We start from the raw sequence: 24,733 nt of genomic DNA, 5'->3' as shown, positions 1-24,733 counted from the left end.
GTTATTTACTGTTATATGGCGGCCATCCACTCAATTTCAACATTGTGTGAACAGATCCTTTCTGTGTTTTTAATCCGCTTCTGGTTTTGGTTGCAATATGAGGACCACAATACTGACTGAAATATACGTAGTGTGAACCCAGCTTAAGTCGTATAGCAATGTACTGTAGGAGGCAAACCACAAACACGTTCACTGAGCAGTCTATCAGGTTTGAATTGCCCATTCAAACTGACAGGAACCTATTTTTAAAAAATATACTTTCCTCCAAGGTAGAATTGTCAGTTCTTCCCTCTTACACTTTACCAGCTTGCACTATGCATGCACATATTTACACATAGAATTCCAACAGCTTGCCTAGTTACTACACTACTCTCTATTTTAATATAAATCCTCCTCAGTAGTTGGATACAATACCATATACATTTGCTTATATTTTATGATCTTAAAAATGTAAAAGAAAAATTGATGCCTGAGTAAAAAAAAAAAAAAAACGGAACTGCAAAAAAGAAGCTTCCCTCTGGCATACTAGTTCATACTACTAACAATTGCATTTTTAAAGGACAAACTCCGTCACACTCGAATTAGAATGATGGTGTTCTTGAAATGAAAAGACTGCATAAAACCGCAGTCTTAGCTTTGCTTTATTCTCATAATAGTATAGTATAAAATGTATGCGCTGTCTTCTTCCATCCACCTGACTTGTGTCATGTCTTGAAAATATGCTAACATTAAAAGAAATGTTAAATGACTGTTGTAGTACATTGCCCTAAATCAAGAAAGCCAAAGCACATTCTCCTGTTTCCTGTGACAAGTTTTCTATCTGTGAGAATGCTGGGCTTGTGCATGAGAATTTCATACATGTTATATATTAGCCAAAATATGATCAGATGTATGTAAATGGAAGTACACATTTCTAAATTTATTTTCACTCAAAACAGAAATGGTCCAGCCGAGATAGGGAATGGCTAGGCATGTGCCTTTGGTTCTCAGTGCCAGAAGGCTGCCAGAAGGGAATGGCTAGGCATGTGCCTTTGGTTCTCAGTCCCAGAAGGCTGCCAATAAGCCGTTCTGCCTGAGATTTTATGTCTCATTATGACTCCTTAGCATGAAGCTGTTTACTGCCGTACAGTCAGGAGCCATTTCTACTTACTAGTGATAAGAGAGTACTAAAATGCTCGGGTGCTCAAGACCAATATCTCCCGATACTCGAGTGCTCGTTTCGAGTAACGAACCCCATTGAAATCAATGGTAAACTCAAGAATTTTTGCAGGGGACCCAAGTTTGGTAGAGGGAGGGTCGTGTGAAAACCTGTCAACCTCAGAAAATGATGGAAACACAGCGGAAATGGATAGGAAGCAGCAGGGGCAGCATGTATGGATGCCTCAGAAGCTGCCTAATCGCACCATTATGCCAAATTCTGTGCAACAGCTGTGGGATACAATCTGTTGGTGGCTGCACCTATACACACTCTGTGACACCCCCTTTACACTGAACAAGCAGTAGTGAACTTAGATATGCCTTGCGTAAGAAAAACAGGAATCAGGAAATAAAGTAGAGGTTCCAATAAAATAGTACTGAGCACTTCTTAGGGGTCTGTATGCAACACCTAATGTCCCTTTCTGCCAGCAGCCGATCACCACAGTGTGCTGCTGAAATCGTGGTAACTGCACTGCATGTCCCAGCCAGCAGTCTGTAGGAATACAATTTAAAAACGATTTGAAGCCTTTACAAGGGCTGTTTGTTTGTTTCGCTAGTATTCCCTGCCTACTGGAATGCTAATTCCCTCCCTAACACTCTCCCTGACCAGCAGCAGCTCTGTCCCTAATCTCTTTCAGCATGCATGTGAGCCGAGCTGAGCCGAGGCAGACGAGATTTTTATATGGCAGGGTCATCTGATCTGGCCAACCAATCGCTGCTATCGACATGCATGGGTCACACGTGAACCCAGGATGTACCAAAGAGTCTCCTGCATGTTAATTGGCTGAGAAAAAGCACTGAAAATTACAGGAAACGGATGATGAGATTTTCTTGAGTATCGCGAGATGTTCGTCCGAGTAACGAGTATCATCGAGTACTCTAATACTCGAACGAGTACCAAGCTCAGACGAGCATGTTCGCTCATCACTAGTACTGACATGTTTCCCTTAGATGCAATGTGATTTACTGTGATAGGACTCATTTACATATATGCAGTTCAAACACAATGTGGAAATATTTCATTCAGTGTTCCTCTGTCTGAATTTACCCTCATGCCATGTTAATAGAAATGTATAGTTCTGTATAGTGAACTTCGATGTAATAGCAAAATCACAACTTCCATTTAACCCTTGAGTGCAGACAGGCTTGACTGTCAGTTGTTATATAGTGACATACAGTAGGTGAAGGTTTGGTACGTAAGGTTTGTCTGTTTACTGATGACACACAAGTGAGCAATATGGTTGATATTCCTGGAGGTGTCAGTAATTTGGAAAATGATTTAGCTATTCTAGATAAGTGGTTGGCAGTTCTGTGTTGGCAAAGACTGCAGAGGAGAAGTATTTAAGGATAGTGATTTCTGACGGCCTTAAAATAAACCATTTCCAATGGAACAGCAGTGGCTAGAGTCCTTTGGGAAAAATAGGATGAAGGGCACGCCTCGCCAAACGGGACCACTCCATCCGGATAAAATCCAAGAAATAAGCAGGAGACGGCACCTCTAGTAAAAAAAAAAGTGATTCCTTTACTCACATCTTACTCTGCGATGTTTCATACAGTTCTCACACTTGAAAAAGGCAGAGAACCAGCCAAAACGTCGCAGAGTAAGATGTGATTAAAGGAATCTTGTTTTTCACTAGAGGTGCCGCCTCCTGCTAATTTCTTAGTTTTAAAATGAGTCCCCAGTGCAACCAGGTGGTAGGGCAAGCAAATCGTATTCTGGACTGTATAGCTAGAGGTATAACCAGTAGTAAGAGGGAGATTGTGATCCCACTGTATAGAGCTTTAATGAGACCACATGTGGGATATTGTGTCCAGTTCTGGAGACCTTGCTTACAAAAAGATATTGATAAAATAGAATGAGTCTAAAGACGGGATACAAAAATGGTGGAGGGTGTCAGGCGTAAAATGTATCAGGAAAGACTTTAATGGAGGGGGGGAAAAAGAAAGAGGACATGATCGAAACCTTTAAATATGTTAAAGTACTAAATAAGGTTCAGGGGGGAAGTGTTTTTAGAAAAAAAACTGAACTCAAGAAGATAAACTTCCAGCACATGTTGTTGGTAACTATAATAACAGAATTTAAACACGCCTGGGATATATATCTATCCTAAGATAATAAGAAGGGAAATACTAAAGGGGCAGAATAGATGGACCCAGTGGTCTTTTTCTGCCGACAATCTTCTATGTTTCTATTTGAGACTGAACTTAAGGCACGGTATACAGGCACAGTATAGACTATTAAAATACTTAAATTAACAACTTTAGTCTGAGAAACCTCATACCGACATAGCTTATTATATGGCTTTATTTTTCCTGCCCTTTCTCCTTTACTGGTTGGTTGCCTGAAGCTTCACAAATCCTAGCTGATCATGTATTCTCCCCTTCAGCTATGCTGTTGGAAATGGATTTAACAGGTATACCATTACAACACAAGAGCTGCTATTAACTCAACGCCAAGAAAATGAGCAAACTACTTTTCTTTAGGATTCAATAAGAGACTGAAGGAGGCAGGAAGATCCTGGTATTTTGTACAAGATATAAGATAATACGTCTGGTATAGAGCTTGCACTCAGCTCATTCCATTTGATCATAGATATAACATGTTACAATCGTACAATGATACACTCCGATTCCAGTCACTAATATTTCTAGCTTAGCTGAATCATGGAGCAGAAGTTTTGAAGGGGTTTTCTGGGAAGACACATTGATTGCCTATCTCTAGGTGTAATCAATGGGTGTCCACTGAGAATAAAGGGGCTGCAGCATCATTGCCTCCTTTTATCCTGACACAAGGTCTCCTCCTCACTTGCAGCTGTGCTTCATACTTGTAAGAATAGCATATTATAGTATGTCCTCAGGAAACCCCTGTTATGTATAGTGTGAGGTACAGATCTATTGCACTTAGATCATACCCTAGCGGCTTTATCATATTCTATATGTTGTAAGGAGGTAATTGGTAATGGTAACAACAGCCGGTTAAAATGCCTATGGTTGCTATCTATGCTACACTATGATGCTGAAAGAATGCATGTTATTAACTCATACAAAATGCAGAAAGTGGCCGGCACTCAAACACCTCAGTTCACACTGTGCAGTTTGCACGCTGCCGAGGTGCTGGCCAATTTCAGCATTTTAAAGTATATTTGGGGGGTATGGCTACCTCCTGGTGGCTTCCACTTCACCCATCTCCTGAGGGTGGTTTAAACAGAAATTAGTTGGAACCTATCTGCCCAGTTTGTCGGCTTAATGTGAGCCCAAGAGAGGCAACTGCTAGAGTAGGATCATCTTTCGGGGGTTCACCTTGGCGTGGTGATATGGCACATTGCTTGATCAGTTAGTTTGCTAACAACATCTTAGAACGTTTTAAAATTTTCAAAACAGGTTTTTATCATGTGTACGCTGGAGGGAGCATATGCGGCACATGCAGGTTGCTGTTGCACCTTTCCGTTATTGTCTTTTTTTATGATACGGTATATACATGTCATGGAATGCATTAACTTAAAGTGTCACTGTCGTTACAAAAATTTTAACTAGATGTTTTACCCCACCAAGTCTGACTGTTTACTTTTTTTGCTGCATTTGTATAGAATTGCATGAGAAATACTGATACAGCAGAAATGACAGTCAGAGTCGTAGTACATTTACTAGATGCATCAACCCACTAAGTCTCAGTGTAAACTATGCTACATCTCTATCAAGTGAAAGGGCAGTTAAAAAGTGTATTCCCAGAAAAAAAAACCTTATCCACAGGAAAGGGGTAAGTGTTACATCATGGGAGTCTTATACCCTAGCTTGTATATACTCTGTGAGGTTCTCCGCACCATCCACAAGCTTAGATGCTGCACATTTTATATATACCTATATAAAACTTGTCTGTGTCTTCTTTCTGCTCTATGATCACTTCATTTCATCGGTGGAAAGTGTCACCTAGGCAGGGCTTCATGGCAATTGGGCCCCCTCCCAGCCGTTAAGCCCCGCCTAGTTGACACTGTCAACCAATTAAATGAAGCAAGAGTAAAGAGGTGACAGTATCACTTTGACTTGGAATACCCCCTTTAAGCATCATATAATGAGCTTCAACAGATATAAAGCACATTTAAATGCTGACATTAAAGTTACCTAGTAACACTATTGCTTCTGACATCCTGAGACACTGAATTAAGATCATGTTTGGCAAATCAGGCTACTTACACAGTTTGGCAGTGAAGGACTATATTGATTTATTAAACGTTAATCTTGGCTCTGCAGCAGTAATTGTTCTATAATCTGTTTGCTCAGTGAAATATTTTGTCTGGTAACTCGTAGGGAAATTATTAAGGTTATTTGTTTCAAGTATAATGCTTTTTTTTATTAGGAAGCATTGCAGCCAATCACAACAAAAGGCTGTTTACTTCCAATAAAATGACTGTAATAAATCTCGCCTTAAAGCTTGCATTTCTGTTCATGAGCTAAATTTACCCCTATCAACCATGACAGTAAAACGACTGACAGCTAAATATCATTGATCAACTTATTGCAATGACACCTATCAAGGAGGGATATGTTAGGCAGCAGATTAAGTAAAAAAAAAAAAAAAAAAAAATATATATATATATATATATATATATATATATATAAACAAGTGTAAGGATCTGAGCAAGTGTGAGAAGAATCAGATTGTAATGGCTAGGCAACTGGATCAAAGCATCTTCAGAATGATGGCATATACCTAGTATATGGGTAAGTCTTTGGATGTGGTGGATGTGGTAGAGGTTTCAAAACACAAAGTGCATTGCAATGGGCAGCATATAGTGCAGTATAGCCATAGACCAGTTAAAATGCTCATGTTGGCCCCTATCCATCATAGAAAGCACCTACAAAAGTCTTAGGAACATCATAACTGGACAATGGAGCAATACAAATGTGTGGAAAGAGGTGTTTCCAGGACATACTATGGGTAAAATGTCAGCCAGTGGAGGCAGGGATGTCCTGGGTAATGTTCTTTTGAGAAACCTTTTGAGAAACCTTGGGTTCTGGCAGTCATATGGATAGAACTTCCTAATCCTACCTAAACATTTTTGTAGACCAAGTAAACCCCTTCATGGCCTTGGTGCTAACTAATGACAGGGGCCTCTTCAGCAGTATAGTGTTCCCTGTCAAACTGTAAAAATTGTTCAGGAATGTTTTAAGGAACAAGGACAAGAGGACATAGGACTTAGCCTCCAAATTATCAAGATCTTAATGTAACAAAATATCTGTGGCATGTGCTTCTAAAACATGTCCCATCCATTAACACCACGTCTAACAATTTACAAGATTTGATGGATCTGCTGGTAATGTCATAGTGACAATTATCATAAGACGCCTTCAGAGATCCTGTAAAGTGCATGCGTTAATGGGTTGGAGCTGTTTTGGCAGCATGAGGAGGACTACAGTATTAGTCAGGTAGTTTTAATGTTATTTCTACCATTTGTAGTAGTACTGCTGAGCTTAATAGATGTACATTTATACATCTTCCCATTAATGTAATATAAGGACATTTATCATGCTCAATATCAAGAATATATTTATTTTTGATTCAGAAGCTGCAGCCTTATTCTCTTTAAAAAGATTGGTAAGTGCCCCATATGGTTCAGACTGAGGGCAATAGGCATGGGAGATAAACACTCGTGTATCATCGTGGCAGTCATATTTTTATGTGATTCTTCATAGCATATTGCACCTAATCCGCTATTCAGAAGAGACACGTGCTTCTCTTCCAACTACTGACTGTGTCTGCCACTCGGACATTCATAGTTTATTTCTTAGCAGCGCAGAAAGTAGCCTGGAGGGAAATTGTTCGGAATGTCGACTGCAAGTGAGCACAGTTGTTTTTCACTGCTCAAGTGATCAGCAATCCTGAAAGTCTTAACTACGAACTGGAAACTAGCATCTTTAGGAAATTGAGGATCAGAGAAAACTTATCATGCATAAATTATAGCCCAGAGCAGAAATATTTTCTCCTTAAAGAGAAGAGATCTGCTTCAGAAAGCAGTTATACCTATCATTTAGAAACTACTGCAAAGTGAATATCCACCCTTTTTCTATTTCAGACTTAGATTATGTGCTGATCAAGTTCATAATATAACTTTATAAAGGTCGGAGGTCTGTTTTGTTACAGAGCTCTGAATGCCCTGCTTGTCTTCATGCTGCCAAAGATAATAAATTTGTATGTACTTAGCGCCCCCCTAGTTGTGGCAATGACAACATGTAGCTGTGGCTATTCCAGCTATCTCTAAAGGTCCCTATACATTTTAGACTTTTGATGTAAGCGGCAGGTGCGGCTGTCAATCTAAGGTGTATGGGGCTGTCTAGAATGATCATGGACAGATGATATCAGTAGTGATAGGGGGTCGGTAGTGATTTTCTATCCTTCCTTTGTTCTGGGAGAGATATTACGTAGTAAGAGCACTCTTGCTGCAGCTTACCCCTCCCCGCCTCATAGAGAACACAGAAATGCTCTGTCGTGCTGAATATTCCTGTGAGGGGGGAGGGGACAAGCGGTGGTTATTTGGCCGTCAGTTATTGAAAGTGTATGGGGCCCTAAAATCTGTAAAGCAACTGTTCAATAAGGTTAGGTTTTACTAAATGGTTTATACATCCAGATATCTAACTTGAAACTCTAAGGCCTCAATACATAATATGTAGCAAGGCCACATATGTACTATGTGCAGGTTATAATATTTGAATATGCCACCAAGGCTAGGTTGAGACTGTATCCCCTGTAGTTCTATCTCTGTATATACCTCCATTGCAGAGCTACACTCCATTTTTTATGCTTTTCCTATGTAAAGCTCCTTTTCTTCATATATAGAAGCAGATAAACTTTTGCAAATATTCAGAATTCTAGAACAATTAGTACCCCAAGACTGGCACATAGCGTACTCCACATTTATTAATAGTTTAGACACCTGATAAATACCTTTGGCGGTGGAAACCTTGCAATTCTTGTACCAAATGTTATAATAAAACTTGGACTTGATATCTTGGATGCTGTAGGAGTTTTTTTTTTTTATGAAGAAAGGGACACTTTAAATGCAAGGGAAACATCGCAAACCTCACTAAAAACAACAGCAGACCTCATTGTATTTGCTTTCCATGCAACGCAAGCAGGGAATGTAATTATTTAGTCACAAGCGATTGCTTTTCTACAATTTGTGTGGATTCTACACTATGCAACAACTATTGATTGCTTCATTTCGAATGGAGCCTCTAATTGCGATGTACTTCTGCATCATTTGACATTCATTTACAATACAGTAAGTTCATAATGAGCATTGTATTGTGCCTTATATGCCAATACCACCTAGGAGGGTATGACTGGCAGGAAGTAGGAATTCATGATAAAAGCTCTGCTGATGATTGCAATTTGCAAAAGACAAGGCTTTGTCGCACTCTGTAAGAGCAGATTAATTTAGTAAAAATGTGATTTATTTTTTTTTATACTGTTTGCTGAGATGGTTTATTAAAGGGGAGACAGTGTTTATGTTTGAGAACAGTACATGAATATAATCTGTTATAGCTACCACAATTACTCCGGTTTCTTTAATAGTGAATTCGTATTTAAGGTATTTTACATTAAAATTTAAATAAATTTAGGATGAGCTTAGAGTTTACTATTAGAACACTGGAGTAATGGCTGCTTAAAATAGCTTTTCATAGTCAGATGTGAAGGATAAATTATATCAGTTGCTTCAAGGAGTGATATTCATTTATAACGTTTAACCCCTTGCCGCCAAATCACATACAGGCACGTCCTATTCTGCATAGCGTTCTGGCAGATGGACATGCTGGTACGTCACAGGGATGACACGGGCGCAGGAGCTGCTACCGTGTCATCTGAGGGGGGCCCGGCTTTCACTGATAGCTGGGCACCCGCTGTAACTGCCGAGATCCGGGCTCAGCCCCATAACCCCATAGGTGCTGCATCGCACAGCTCTGAAGGTTGCTGTGACGTCAGGAGGCTGCCCCGAAGCCTCTAGTGTCTTAGCTACTGTGGCTGATCAGCTTTTCCTAATACAGGCACATTGCATTGCAGTGCAGATCAGCACTGCAATGCAGTATGCCTGTAATCAAGCAATTGTACAGTGAAGTCCCCATGGTAGGACAATAAAATAAAATGTAAAAAAGTTAAATTTACATATCATCATTATAGCCCCAATACAAAAGTAGATGTTAATAAAAAATATACAAACAGTATCGCCCCAGGCGCAATGACGCTGGCAATAAAATTATAACATGATTAAACCTGCGCGGTGACTGCAGGAAATTTTAAATGGGAAAATGCTAATTTATTCATTTTTTACATGGAGAAAAAAATTGGCATGTTTGCTAAAATGTACTAATAATATAATATAGCATCATGGATTTAAAAAATGGGCTCTGGTCCTTAAAGACAAAATCAATCCGGTTCTGAAGGGGTTAAAGTCTATTAGTTGTTATAAAATCAGAGTTGTATCATAACTTGCATGTGACCTTAATATATCCCAATGGATTAAAAAGTTACACCATAACGCCCATTGCTTGACTTGTCAGAGCAGAAGTTTGCGCTCCTGAGCTGCTTACAGTTTTCCGCCTTCTGTTCCTACATAAAATTGTACACAAGGGGAAGACAGGCTTAGCGTAAAAGCCAATGTAAAAACCTTGTCGAGAGCTCAGGGCAGTAGGATTAACAATCAAAGGTATGGAAGGGGATTTGAAAGTGAAAATTTTTACAATCTGCTTTTTAGTATCCATTTTGAGATAACACCATAGTTTACAGAAAAATAAGATGGTACCATGTTTGCCTGAAGAATCCAAAAATTTAAAAGATCCCTTTGTCAGACAAGTTTACAAATGAATGTTACAGAAACAGCACAACATGTCTGCTGAAGGGATCTTTTGAATCCCAAAAGCTCACAATTCTAACAATTTTTTGGTATCATTTAGGTATCATTCTTAGAATACTTTGAAAGTATTTAACACCACCAGAGTTTACAGAAAGGTTGAGAAGAATAGGATTGATTTCAAGTATTTTTAAGGCAATTGTATAACTCTCCTATATTTATAAAGTAATTACATTGTCTTTGTTTTATAGGCCTTCAAAGCAGAAATAGCACCAATAAAAAATAATGTCAATCAAGTGAATGATCTGGCACATCAGTTCAACATGACAGATATCCAGTTATCACCTTATAATATCAGTCGTCAGGAAGAGCTAAACACACGGTGGAAGCTACTACAGGTAACATGCTTTTTGTTTTTATATTGTATATGTAGGTATTAGGGATGGTCCCGAAACTGACGAGGTTCGGGTTCGTATGAACCCGAATGCTCGTCATCAGATTCCCGCTGTCTGCCCGCTCCGTGCAGCGGGTGAATACAGCAGGAGGACAGCCTGGAAAACTGGGATACAGCCTATGGCTATGGCTGTATCCCAGTTTTCCAGGTGGTCCTCCCGCTGTATCCACCCTCTCCACGGAGTGGCCAGACAGCGGGAATCATTTCCGAGAGTTCGGGTTTGTACGAACCTGAACCGAACCCGGTTCGGACAATCCCTAGTAAGTATCATAATCTAATTGGTAAAACTTTTTTCTTTGTGCCAAAAAATTTTGATTCAACAGTTCACAAGTTGTATGTGTGGTTTGTTTGTAGATATGTGCCTGTAATTTAATATATTACAAAATAGTAAACCTGGTAGCTAAAAAAGATTTGGTTGGTTACTTGGTCAGTTGGTTCATTCGTTGAGCTTTTTTTTCATGACATTCCGTGTTATCCCCTGATTAAAAATTATGATCAAGTAGATTTGCCGTGCAGAGTATTTTTCTTATTTTTCTGATATTTTTAAATGTTGATGTATGAATGTATGACCTATTTTCTTAGTTCTTCTGTTTACCTACCTCGATGATGAGCTGTTCCTGCTCTGCAGATAACGTTCCAAACCTACAGCAACCAATAACTTAGGCTTTAGTGTGTTAGGAACATCAGCAGCAAAGCGAGGGAAGACAGCATCATCAGCCTAAATAAACAGAGTTACCAGGGCAGACCGAAGCACTGGTACTGGACTGGGAGAGGTGAAAACAGCTTTTTGTTTAAATCGGAATACCTCTTTAATGGAGTGGAGTCTGTAATTTGTGGATCTTAATCAAATAGAGAACAGCAACATAGGGCACCTCTTACTATTTGAGGACCCACTGGACAATATTTATTTTTTTCTCTATGTGGTTATTGCTACAGGGGAATTAAGCAGAATATGTTTAACAGTGCTAGATAGCTACGAGGAAGGTTAGGTTATATATAGGGATGGTCCGAACCCACCGAGGTTCGGGTTCAGCTAAACCCGAACGCTCGGCATCGGATTACCGCTGTCTGCCCACTCCGTGCAGCGGGCGGATACAGCGGGAGGACCGCCTGGAAAACTGGCATACAGCCTATGGCTATGGCTGTATCCCAGTTTTTCAGGCGTTCCTCCCGCTGGATCCGCCCGCTGCACAGAGCGGGCAGACAGCGGTAATCATTGCGGATGGTTCGGGTTCGTACGAACTCCATATGAACTCGGTTCGGACCATCCCTAGTTATATACCATAAACCTTTGTTCTCAAGAAAATTGCATTGTAACGTCCTGGCCGCAGCTGCTGTTTGTGCGTGACTAAAAAGGTATGTATGGGCTAACCTTCCTGGGATTTCCCTCTGCAAGTGTGCAGGAAAATCTGCTGCAATTCCATGTACTGGCGGTTTAAATAGGTTAACATACAGCAACATTTTTATCCCGCTGCGAGTATGTAAACACCGTTTCCCTTAACCTGCCGCAGCCTGGTGAACTTTACCCGGGTACTTTACCCATCCGCACTTTGGCCTGCTTCTGTGGCTCCTGGCTCCCGGCTGTCTGATGTCCCGCTCAGCCAATCAGTGCGCTGTCCCACTGCAGCTACTGATTGACTTACCGGGACGTCAGGGAGCTACCATGTGTCTCCTTGTACTAACAGCATCTAACAGTATCAGCAGTTTGGAATATGAATAATAGCTAACAAATAGCTAACTGCAAATGTCCCCTTTAACTATCATTCTAATATGTGTGATACCATTTTTCCATTATTCAAAAAAAAAGTTTTATAATGAAAAAATTGTAACAAACTGTCGTCTGTTATATCAGGTACTAACAGTGAGAACGTGCTGTCATTTTTATTCTTTTCTGTCTAATTTAAAGTTGACCATGGGACTTCTAACATTCTGTGTTTTAAACATATACACACAACTGTGTTTTTATGTGACATTGCAAAGCTCAGGCAGCAAAAAATCCACCACATAGTTATAGACCGAGCTGCTTTAATTCATGTGTGGGCTTAGCGCATATATTAACATAATAGGACCTTATACCCTTTGTAAGACACAATAGGTTCCTTTATTTAAAAAAAAAAAAGAATTGGATCAAGACAGACAAAAATGTTATTCCTATTGTTTCTTGATCCTGATTGGGTTCCTTGGCACTTTCTTAAAATCAAAAGCTGTATTCAGGTTTACCTTTAGAACTTTGATTTCAGCTAGAGTTAACATATTACTTTGAATGTTTTTATGTCACTTGATAAAGGGCATCGTTAAATTGTCTTAATCTATGAACTTTAACAAAGGGCTTCACCCCTTCAAATGAGTAGCCCCTTTCCGGATCTCTAGGGCAGTAGAGTCACGGCTGTGTTACCGCTCCCTCTTTTAAGTTCTGTAACAAGTTGAATTTCTCTTTCAACCTATTTACTACTAAATTTGCTTTAGCAGTATAATCTAAAATGTAAGTTTAGCTACATTTTTCTTTTTGGATATGTGATGAATTTGAACTACGGGACTTTCATAACTTTTCTTTTTTTCTTGCTGTGATCTAAAGACAAATAAAAAACAATACTGTTTATCTGAATAAAAAGTTATATACTTTTATATATATAGTTATATATATAGTTATATACTCTATCCTATCTAGGAGTCCAGCTTACCCCCTCTATCTCCGATCTATTCAGGGTTAATTTCCCTCCCATGCTGAAAAAGATTGAAGCGGACTTGTCTGGGTGGCACCGGGGCACCTTCACTTGGTTCGGCCGTTGTTCCATCTTCAAGATGAACATCCTTCCTAGACTTCTGTACCTCTTTCAAGCCCTGCCGGTGTCGGTGCCCCTGAGCTTCTTCAGACAACTTTCCTCTTTGCTGACCAAGTTCATCTGGGCCCACAAACAGCCCAGAATAGCGAAATCAGTCTTGTATCGGCCAAAGACGCGTGGTGGGCTGGGCCTCCCCAACATTCTTCACTACTATGTAGCCAGCCACCTCGTCAGGGTGATAGACTGGCACCGACACTGTTCATCAAAACTGTGGGTCGGCCTTGAAATGTCTCTCGTCCCCCTCTCCCTGTTGGCGGCTCCTTGGCCTCCCAACTCCAGCAGATTGGTCGGGTCTCACCCGACAGTCGTCCCGACTCTTAAGATCTGCCAGAAATACTTCTCCTCGGCCTCTCTAGCTCCTCACCCATCCCCCTTGTTTCCGGTCATCGGCTCCCCCTCGTTTTCTGCTGGATCCGCTGACCCTGTTTTCCGGGAATGGCTCCAAGCTGGCTCCTTCCGTGCACGTAACTTTCTGCGGGGGTCAGCCTGGGTGTCCCTTACTGAACTCCGTGATCTCCCCGACCCTGCCCCTTTAGGGTTCTGGAGAGCCCTACAGTTGCACCACTTCCTACTCTCCTTACCTGCTCCATCCTCTTTTTCTCGCACGCTCACTCAGCTAGAAACGTTATGCCTTGGTGTGGGCCCTCTCCGACACTCTCTCTCCCTTCTATACGCCGTGCTGGGCTCCCCCCCGGAACAGCCACCTCCTCCATTCCTTACCGCCTGGGAACAAGACTTACACATCTCATTTACGGGCCCACAAGTGGACCGTATTTATACTTGTACTCATACCTCCTCCATCTCCTCCCGCTTACAGGAGGCGGGTTATAAGATTCTCTCTAGATGGTACCGGGTTCCGGTCCGCCTTCACAGAATCTTTCCTGATGTGTCCCCCCTGTGCTGGAGAAACTGCGGTGAGGAAGGGACCCTCCTCCATACCTTCTGGAGTTGCCCCAAACTGGTCCCCTTTTGGAGAGAGGTTTGGCGTATTGCCTCGACCTTTACTGACTCTCCTTTACCTTTCTCTCCGTCACTGTTTCTCTTGCACCTGTCGGACATCCCGCTGAGAGGCTATCGCCGCTCCCTTCTCCGCCATCTGGTCAATGCCGCCAGGGCCTGTATCCCTGCCCTCTGGAGGCAACAGGCTCCCCCCACCGTTGCTATGTGAATACGGAAGGTGGAGGACCTGAAATATATGGAGGACCTTACCGCCCAATTGCATGACCGGAACTCCAGGTTCTTTCAAACCTGGTACTACTGGGAACAGTTCGCTGATTCCGACGAATATAAGACCTTCATCTCTCAGTGAGGTGCCTCGCTCCCCCCCCACCTCCCCTGTTTTGTTTCTTCCAATGTTGATGTGTATGCAGATTGTCATCACCCTTGCCCTTCGTGTGCTCCTTGGCGTTGTAGCTTCCCCCCTTTACCCCTCCCTCCCCCCTCTCCGGTTGTTACTGCCTCTCGCTCCTCTCTACTCCTGAGCGACAGCTCTTTTTTCTCTCACATGATGAGTCGCCCCCCATTTTCACAGATGGCCTCCCCGTTGTGGGAGTTACTCGGTTTAAACTCTGTTGGTAATGTTGAGCCATGTTGGCTCTTTGTCTTATAGTTCGCGCACCCGACGGTGCAGTGTTCTTACTCTGAAGTGTACAGCTGATGGTATACTTGTATCTTTTTGGAAAATTTTGAAAATGAATAAAATTTAGAATTAAAAAAAAGTTATATACTTAAAAGAGTAGTCAGGGCAAAGGTAAAAAGTCAGGAAGTGCAGGGAGTGGTGGAACATAATAATGGTATGATACAGTACAGGATCTACTCTGTTAACCACCAGTCAGTGACTGCGGAGATGTCCCAGATCGGTCACTGAAGGGTGACATTGAGCGGTGGTGCTACAGCTTTAGAGGCATCAGGACGGCTATCACTTCATTATTATGTTCCCACCTCCCCCTGAAAAGAGTGGACATATCAGGAGAGAAAACAAGTTTGATAGATAAATGTATTTGCAAAAGTATACCTGTCACGATGAGCCACTTCTGGATCAGTGGCGAGATCCACTGCTAATCTGGAAGTTCGGTTCTCCATGGAGACGGAGATGCATTACAGTCTCATCGTGTCTCTGTCTCCATGGAGAACCAGACTTCCAGAGGCGGCCCATCGTGACAGGTATACTTTAACCCGATGAATATTACAACTATAACTATGTTAGTTGAGATAGGACTACCCTTTTAAATGTTGAACTGAAATAGTGACTACACTTCTAAGAAACTTTGCATAAATCAATTCTACAAGCAAATGTAGTAAACATTGTAAGATATATTATTAGAGATAAAGGTATATTTCTCCATTGTTAGCCACCTCATCTCCTCTTTCTTATCTTCCACACTGATCATTTATATTCAATTCACTGCTAAAGTCCATCTTCAGAAAGGAGGCAGACTATAACCACACTGAGGAATCAGGTTACATGCTGCCAATAGAAGTTTAAGGTGAGGTGTGGAGTTAGAGAGAGGCAGAGACAAAGGTGCAACCAAGCTTGTATTAAATGTTATATCTCAACCTTATACTGAATTCACAGCAGCTGTGTATCCTTTTTTCATCCTAGCCCCAATATGCAGTATTGGCCCATGGATTTATTGGCCCATGGATTAAAATTCAGACCTTATCCTTTATGAAATTATCTGGGATATACATAATAAACATATTTTTTTTGTTAGTATAAAGTTGGTTTGAATTGAAATACTTTTTAATTAATGTCTATTTCCATTTTTACTTACAAAGATGTCATTGTTCCTAATTAGGATTCCCTTATAGATTGGGAATAATTCTGTTGATTTTATGGTTTTGTTTTTCAATAATAATGTTACAATTTGCATTACCTTTGCTCTGTTTGTGTTGATTTTATGCCCTGTAGTTTTGTTAAATGAATTGACACAAATTTTCTCTGTGTGATCCACCTCAAAAGCTGTGAATTAGTATTCCACACATGATTACAATAGCTCACATTAAGTTCACAATACATCATATTGTTCATTTTTACCGTTTTACACAGTTTCACTTGATCTAAACCAACATTTTACTATTACATTAAAATTCAACATTATTACCGTATTTACTATAACACTATCATTTCACTGTATTTTTATACCCCACATTTAAGTTATTAGATAACATATTTTCCTACTAAACAAGCAAATCAAGCTGTCTTTAGGAAATGCCTATTTACTTTTATTCACTGTATGGAACGGTACTGAATGGCAAATGATACTATAGCTTGCTATATAACGTTGACTGAGCTGATGTGTTTACTTTAATAGGGAGGTGAACGTAAGCCATTGCCAGAATTATCTGGGGTCCTAAGGGAAGGATTGGGCATCAGCTTGCCTGATCCTTTTTTTTCTTGACATCTTCCATCAAGAAGACCACTGGAAAGTTCCAATACACATTAGCCCATCTATGTATTCTGTTAAAATCTGTGAGTTTCACCAAGTTCTGCCAGAAGTTCATGGATACCTTATGTTTTGCAAAGTCTCAAAAGAACAAATATTCATTACTTGACTGACATCAGCAGGATCGTTGATATCAGTCATTGGACACCCACTGTGCATTAAGTGAGTTTAGCTTCTGAGCCCACTCTATAAACCCTTTCCCCTGCCTGTAATAATGGGGGCAGTTAAGAAGGGGTTAAAAAGGCATACATTCTTGTGCAAGGTGACTCCAGCCATGAGCATACTTAGGGCTTATTCCCATGTTCTGTGTGATATAGACTACATAAACTGGGAATCCCTGTAGTGAATTGGTTTCTGCCCAGTATGATGTATCAATATGCCGGGTGCGGGGAAAGTGTTTGCATTTCTGCAGCACTGTAGTGACAGAGCCACGTGGCTGCTTTATTACAGTGCTACAGTGCTGCAGAGATTCGAACACTGTCTCCTCCTCCGGCATCATATTGACACATGATGCCGGGCAGGGAAACACTCCATTACAAGTCTTCTCTGTCTGTACAATATGGGTCATAGGAATATTCCCCTAGAAGCTAACATATCCATACATCATTTAAAGCAATCAATGTACACATTAGACAGTCATTTAACTTCAAATTATTATAACGATCATGATAAATAAGCTGGACATATGCATCCTCCTATGTGCTATAGGAACACCCCCCCTCTCACACACACACACACACACACACACATAATTTTTAAGTATATTTCCGTTCTAACTGAAACTGCAGAGTTTTTCTAAACATTATTTTCTAGATACATCTTTTTTCTCTTTATTTTTTTAAGTAACAGTCTCCCCTGGTTTCTAAGCAGCATATGTTTCCTACCCACCAGTGTAAGAAAGTAAAATTACTCAGGCATGCTTCCCTTTGACTAACTTTGAATTGTTTTTGTAGGAGCAGCATAATACCTTTACAAATTAATCCCAAAATCCTGACGCCAAAACTTTAATTCTGCAGAACATATGTTTCTTTGTCAGGAGTGTGATCACGCTTATGTAAAGGAGACAAAGTGGGATTTTAAAACTGCAGCCCACAATACATTAAGAAATTTGGTATATGAAGTCTATCATTATTAGCAGACATAATAATAAGGCTTCATATTGATGTTATATTCTGCAATCCAAACAATGTCATTTACTTTATGGCATATAAAGCTGTAGTTTATTTTTTTCTAATATATGCCTACACAGTTTATTATTCTAATTAAAACATACTCCTACATTATTTCTTATTAATTTATAATCCAGCTCTATTAGCTGTGCACTTTACGGCTTGTCTTGGCAGACACCTCCTGGGACTCTGCATGCATTCAGTTTCCGTACTCAATGTTTATCATCATTGTACAATAGTATTTGCAGCTGTTGCCAGCTTGGACACTAAGTTTTAGGGGGCTGGTAATCACAGGATGCCATAGCCACAAAATTGTATACTGTAACCCTCCCTTTTACCAGGAGGACATCCACCCACCTTACCTAAGTGTAGTAACATACTGGAAACGTCACACACTGTAAAATTAAAGCAAAATACGTTATTTTAAAGTTAAAATATGGCCATTTTTTTTAAAGCGACTCTGTACCCACAATCTGACCCCCCAAACCACTTGTACCTTCGGATAACTGCTTTTAATCCAAGATCTGTCCTGGGGTCTGTTAGGCAGGTGATGCACGTATTGTCCTAAAAAACAACTTTCAAACTTGCAGCCCCGTGCCCAACAGGAGTATCTGTGCCCTAACTTTGCACCACCCCTCCGTCCCTCCTCCCCACCCTCTTCATCATTAGGAATGTCCCTGGAACATTTCCTCCTGTCTGAACATTGCACAGGTGCCTTAACGATCCAGCCCATGTGCCGGGCTGACACAGCTGACGAATAGAAGGCAATCTGCCTGGAGCATTCGTAATGATGAGGAGGGTGGGGAGGAGGGACAGAGAGGTTGTGCCATCCTAATGCATACAAAATCTAAGCCCCGGCGGTTGGGCACGGGCTGCCAGTTTAAAAGTTGTTTTTTAGGACACTAACTGCATCACCTGCCGAACGAACCGCAGGACAGATCTTGGATTAAAAGCAGCTATCTGAAGGTACAAGCAGTTTGGGGGGGTCAGATTGTGGGTACAGAGTCACTTTAATATAATAATGTGTTCCATCTGTTCACACAATGTTCTATTCACACTCAAAATTACAACCGCATTTAGCTTTTATTTTACTATGTATAAACCTAGCCTATAAGTCGCTGGACCCCAGTTTGCATGGTTAGGTTATCAAGAACAAGTTATCAAGTTATACTTCAGAAACCTATTTTTAAAAAAGAGGCTGACGCTTAGCGCAACATGTTGTCAATGGCCCTATTGACTTACTGCAAATGGACAGAATGTAGACATTTTGTGACAATGTTCTGTCCATTTCCTGAACGTATACCGTGTTTGGGCAGGACTCAAAGACTCATGGCAGACCATGCTTTTGAGTCCTGCAAAAGAAAAAAAAATTATAGGTTTAGGAAACAGAACGTACTTTAATACACTTGCAATGGATAATATTTCCCATCACCTATCATCTCCATCATATTATAAGCAGGGTCTGAAAGTTAGATTGAGATTAAAATGCATTTAGTTCCATCACAATTTTTCTCCTAGTATACCACAATAGCACTTATCCGATTATCTCTTTACTCATAAAATGTAAGCTGTAGCACATCTACAATACAAGTTGATCCAATAGAAAAATACTTTCCATTCCTTAACAAACTGATATTTCATATATATATATATTTTTTTTTTTGTGTATATGACCATACTTTATATGAAGTCCTTGTTTTATTTGTTCTCAATTAAATGCTATAATTGTCATCTCTTGTTTGATTTGTTTCTGTAATTTTTATTTAATAGGATGTAGGGCAAAAAGGTCTAGATGGTAATAAGTTATGACTTGCAGCAATATATAAAGAAGCAATTACATATGTTATAATGTTATAATAGCAATATACTGTAATAGAACTTTTCCTTAGTCATTGGCTGTGTCTGATGTACAACAACTCTACTCAACTGTTGTATTCTCAGCAGAGATAGTAATTTTCTGGTATCCACCAACATAGCTCTAAATTCCTGGCATAGGCATAAAGTAAAATAAGAAAAATATTAACATGCTGGCAATTGACAACTGCGTCTAGTGGAAGCTAAGGAGCTAACTGCATACTATTAAACATTAAAGATTGACTGTGAGAAAAATACGTTTTGACGTACTGCATCATCAGGCATGTCAAAAGTCTGCAAGTCTGCTGAGACCCGCTGTGATCAGGAGATATAGGCAGGGAGAGAGCACGGCTGCAGCACTATCCATTCCCCAGCCAGCCGCTAATTCCGACAATGAACCTGTGACTTATAGTGTTGGAATTGGCCATTGGCCAGAGAATTAATCGCACTGCTGCAGTGTTCTCCCCTGCTATATCTCCTGATTATAGCAGGACCCACTGCTGAGACCCACTGTGATCAATAACTTTTAACTTGTCCGATGACGTCAAAATTTTTCATGACAAGTACTTTTTTATAATGATATTTTTAATAATACTATGATAATATAGAATTTAATCCATGCGGGAGGGTACACAGTGATCCTTTTCTGTTACACAATAAACACTACATAATTTCTATTGCTTACTGCATACCGCAGCCATCATATAAGACTATCTATGAGTGATATGGAACCATGATCAGGCATTAACTCTTTATTATGAAATATTACTATTATTGTTATTACTTTTTACAAATGTTTTGTCCAGGTTGTGGTGCACTTAATATTGCAACAATCTTGTGTTTTACTTCTGGCACAAATTGTTGACAATGAGTCTGTTGGAGCAGACATAACCAGGAGACCCACAGTATAGCACAGCGGTCCTCAACCGCGGAGGCCAGCTGTCCGGAGCCCTGGTCAGACCTCCCAAACATCCCGTCCCGGGACGGCCCCCATGTGTCCCGCTCCCCACCGCACTGCCTCCCCCCCGATAGGTGTACTGTCCTTATAGCAGGACCCAGCGGCGTACACTGAGGCCATTGGTGCACACTCTGCTGGGGAATCCCGGGGACATCCCCAGAGAGCGCATATCAGCCAGGCCCGGCCCGAGAGGAGAAGAAGCCGGGCGCGACGGGGAACGAGGTGCTAGGTGAGTTGGGGTTTGTTTGTTTTTTGTCTGGGGGCCATCTATAAGGAGAGAGCACACAGGGGGGGGCTATAAACTACTAGGGGGAGCTCACAGGGGGCTATATACTACAGGGGGAGAGCTCACAGGGGAGCTATATACTACTGGGGGGCTATATACTATTGGGGGAGCACACAAGGGGGCTATATACTACTGGGGGGGGCTATATACTACTGGAGGAGCTCACAGGGGGGCTATATACTACTGGGAGAGAGCTCACAGGGTGACTATATACTACTGGAGTAGCAACAGGGGGGCTATATACTACTAGGGCAGTCACCCCCTTTGTACCCAATATCAAAGTGCTGGTGAGAGAGAAAAAACACCAGTTTTCCCACTAATAAGCATGAATTCTGTATGTAAATAGTTGAACGTTTGTGAAAAGTAACAAAACACGTTTCCTACTGATGTTCAGCTTGGATCTTCACCTGACAATAAACCCCGGTAAGTGGAGCTTCACTAAAAGTTGTTGAGTACCCCTAGTATAGCATATACCCCACCAATAATTCTCTCCTCCAAGGACGTCACTCACACATGGAAGGGGTAATAATCATCTGTCATGTCTATGGTGATAATGATTTAAGGTCCGCACATACCTTATACTTGTCAGCTGTACCACCGGTATAAGGTGTATGGGGCTCTCCTGAGCACCCACCGACAAATGATGGTGGAGATAGGGGATGTAAACTCACTGTCATCCCTTTGTGCAGAGACAAATAAGCCGCAGCCAGAGCTCTGGCTTTTGCTTTCAAGGGATCATGAAAATTCTAGCTATGTGACCTCTGGAGGGTCATAGGTTCCCCATCAATGTTTTAACAGGTATATGAGCTGAAGAAGCTTCATAACTCTGGAAAGCATTAGGGAATCTTAAGAGTTACTTCAAAAGTACTATATCGCAGCTGATTTTCTGCTGCAGATCAGCAGTGGATCCGCAGCGGGTTTGACTAAATGAATGAACACAGCATTAAATCCGCACTGTAAAATCAGCTGCAGATCTGCCGCAGATTTGATAGTGCAGATTCGATGCTGTGTTCATTAGGGATGGTCCGAACCTGCTTCAGTTCGGGTTTGTACTAACCCGAACTCTCGGAAATGATTCCTGCTGTCTGCCCGCTCCGTGGATATAGCCATAGGCTGTATCCCAGTTTTCCAGGCGGTCCTCCCGCTGTATCCACCCGCTGCACGGAGAGGGCAAACAGCAGGAATCTGATGCCGAGCGTTCGGCAGGTTCGGACCATACCTAGTGTTCATTCATTTAGTCAAATCTGCTGCAGATTCACAGCAAAAATTGAGCTGCGATACGGTATGTGTGAAGCTACCCTTAAAGGGAATCTCTCATCTCCTGGGCCCTACCTAAGGTGCTGACATTGTGCTGTAGCTGGCAGCCCCCAGTGAGCATGGTGCCTTTTTGGTAATTTTCGGTGCAGCGGATTATGTACAATCTTATGTCTCCTACTGTACTAAAGAGTCGAAGAGCAGTTGTTCGTCCCACACTCTGGCATGCTTCCTCCTCTGTAGGCAGTTTATGTCTGAAAGAAACACTCAGGTATAATTGAATCTCTTCTCCCTAATGTGTTGGAGCTGTGGTCTAGGGGTAACTCACCTGTCTAGAGACCTGTCAGCAGTTCATTCTCTGGTTCGAATCGCCTGATGGAAATTAAATAGATGTCTTTTTTTCTCATTACTGTACCATTTTTAGTTCACACACAGTATTTTTGCTCAGTATTTTGGTCAGTGTTTTGCAACCAAAACCAGAAGTGGATTGAAAAAACAGGCTAAGTTCTCACACTGTTGAAATTGAGTGGATGGCTGCCATTTAGTAGCAAATAATTACTGTTATTTTAAAACAACATCCAATATTTGCCATTAAATGATGGCCATCCGCTCAATTTCAACAATGTGAGAACAGAGCCTATCTGTGTTTTCAATCCACTCCTAGTTTTGGTTGCAAAATACTGAGCAAAAATACTGTGTGTGAACATAGCCTTAAAAATTATACAATAATGAGGGGAAAAAAGACATCTATTTAATTTCCATCAGGGGATTCAAACCAGAGAATGAACTGCTGGCAGATCTCTAGACAGGTGAGTTACCCATATCCCACAGCTCCAGCACATTAGGGAGAAGAGATTAGTTATACCTAAGTGTTTCTTTCAGACATAACCTGCCTACAGAGGACTGATCTGCAATCTGACAGCTGAGCGAGTAGGAGGCCGGGCAGCATTGATTATTCATGAAGAGGGAGGAGGATGCATGCCAGAGTGTGGCACAAACAACTGCTCTGTGACTCTTTAGTACAGTACATTAGATTTAGTACAGAGACATAAGATTGTACATATTCTGCTGCATGGAAAAATAGGCACCATGGTCACTGGGGGCTGCCAGCTACAGCACACTGTCAGCACCTTAGGTAGGGCCCAGGAGCTGACAGATTCCCTTTAATAAAAAAAGGAAGTTCCATTTCAGTTCCAAAACAGTTCCATTTCAGGTGCTTGTAGTCCACCTATATTCAAATACTGGTTGTAAATGTGCCTTATATATATAATTGCTATGCCACTAACCAATACTATTATTTTCCAAGTTTCTAAGACAAAGTTGTTTATGGCTGATGACGTCTGCCAGAAGATGCTAGTTGTCTTTCTTTTGCAGATTACTGTGGCTTTAAAATAAACAGTCATTATGTCAGCACACAACTCTTTCTCACAGAGGTTTCTGACAGCGACTATAAATCAGTGGAGAACTTCACACAGTTCAGCTGCCTTGCCTGTCAGCTCACCCCAGATGCTCTAGTTGAGTCTGCTATAACTTATGCTGTTCGCAGCTGCTTCAGTAGTTTTGTTAACCCTACACATTATCTTACTGCACCACTTAACCCAATATGTCTGTCTCTGGGCCTAACTAATCCCCTCCTTGTTAATCTCATCATATATTCTTAGTAAAGAACAACTAAGATAAAATTTATCTTAAATCTACAGTTTCTCTACTTAACAAACCTTTATTCCGGTAACACCAAACGTCAAGGTTTCAGTAACCCCTTCAGGACCAGGCTAATTTTCATTTGTGCGTTTTCATTTTTTGCTCCTTGTGCTTAAAAGGCCATAGCAGTTGCATTTTTACACCTACAGACCCACACGAGCCCTTATTTTTTGCGTCAATAATTGTAATTTGCATTGACAGGCTGAATTTTTGCATAAAATATGCTGCAAAATCTGAAAAAAATTATATGTGCGGTGAAATTGAAAAAAAAATTTTACACCGTGTCCACTATGGAAAAACTGACATTTTATGTATGTTCCTCAAGTTGATATGATTACAACGATATGTAACATGTATAACTTTGATGGTCTGTAAAAAATTCAAACCATTGTTAACAAATATATGTTCCTTAAAATTGCTCCATTCCCAGGCTTATAACGCTTTTATACCTTGGTCTATGGGGGTGTGTGGTGTCATTTTTTGCGCCATGATGTGTTTTTTTCTATTGGTACCTTGATTGCGCATATGTGACTTTTTGATCGCTTTTTATTACAATCTTTCTGGATTTGATGCGACCAAAAATGCGCAATTTTCCACTTTGGGATTTTTTTGCGCTTATTTATAAAATGGGAAAAGGGGGGATTTTGACTTTTATTAGGGGAAGGGGCTTTTTATTAATAATGACACTTTATTTTTAACTTTTACACTTATACTAGAAGCCCCCATGG

General features: G+C 40.9%; 1 protein-coding gene across 14 annotated transcripts in view; it reads left to right on the top strand.

The window, feature by feature from the left end:
- The window catches only part of DMD (dystrophin), a 1,858,252-nt gene that overhangs the window by 1,479,586 nt on the left and 353,933 nt on the right, over positions 1-24,733 (top strand). For all 14 annotated transcript variants that reach the window (XM_069970999.1, XM_069971008.1, XM_069971005.1 and 11 more), the window contains one exon: positions 10,292-10,438. In XM_069970999.1, coding sequence (XP_069827100.1) covers positions 10,292-10,438 — 147 coding nt within the window. The remainder of the gene's footprint in view (positions 1-10,291; positions 10,439-24,733) is intronic.

The sequence above is a fragment of the Dendropsophus ebraccatus genome, chromosome 5, assembly GCF_027789765.1.
Source record: "Dendropsophus ebraccatus isolate aDenEbr1 chromosome 5, aDenEbr1.pat, whole genome shotgun sequence".
NCBI classification, from domain to species: domain Eukaryota; kingdom Metazoa; phylum Chordata; class Amphibia; order Anura; family Hylidae; genus Dendropsophus; species Dendropsophus ebraccatus.
Note: the sequence above shows the minus strand (reverse complement) of the source record. Positions and strands in the feature narration are given on the sequence as shown.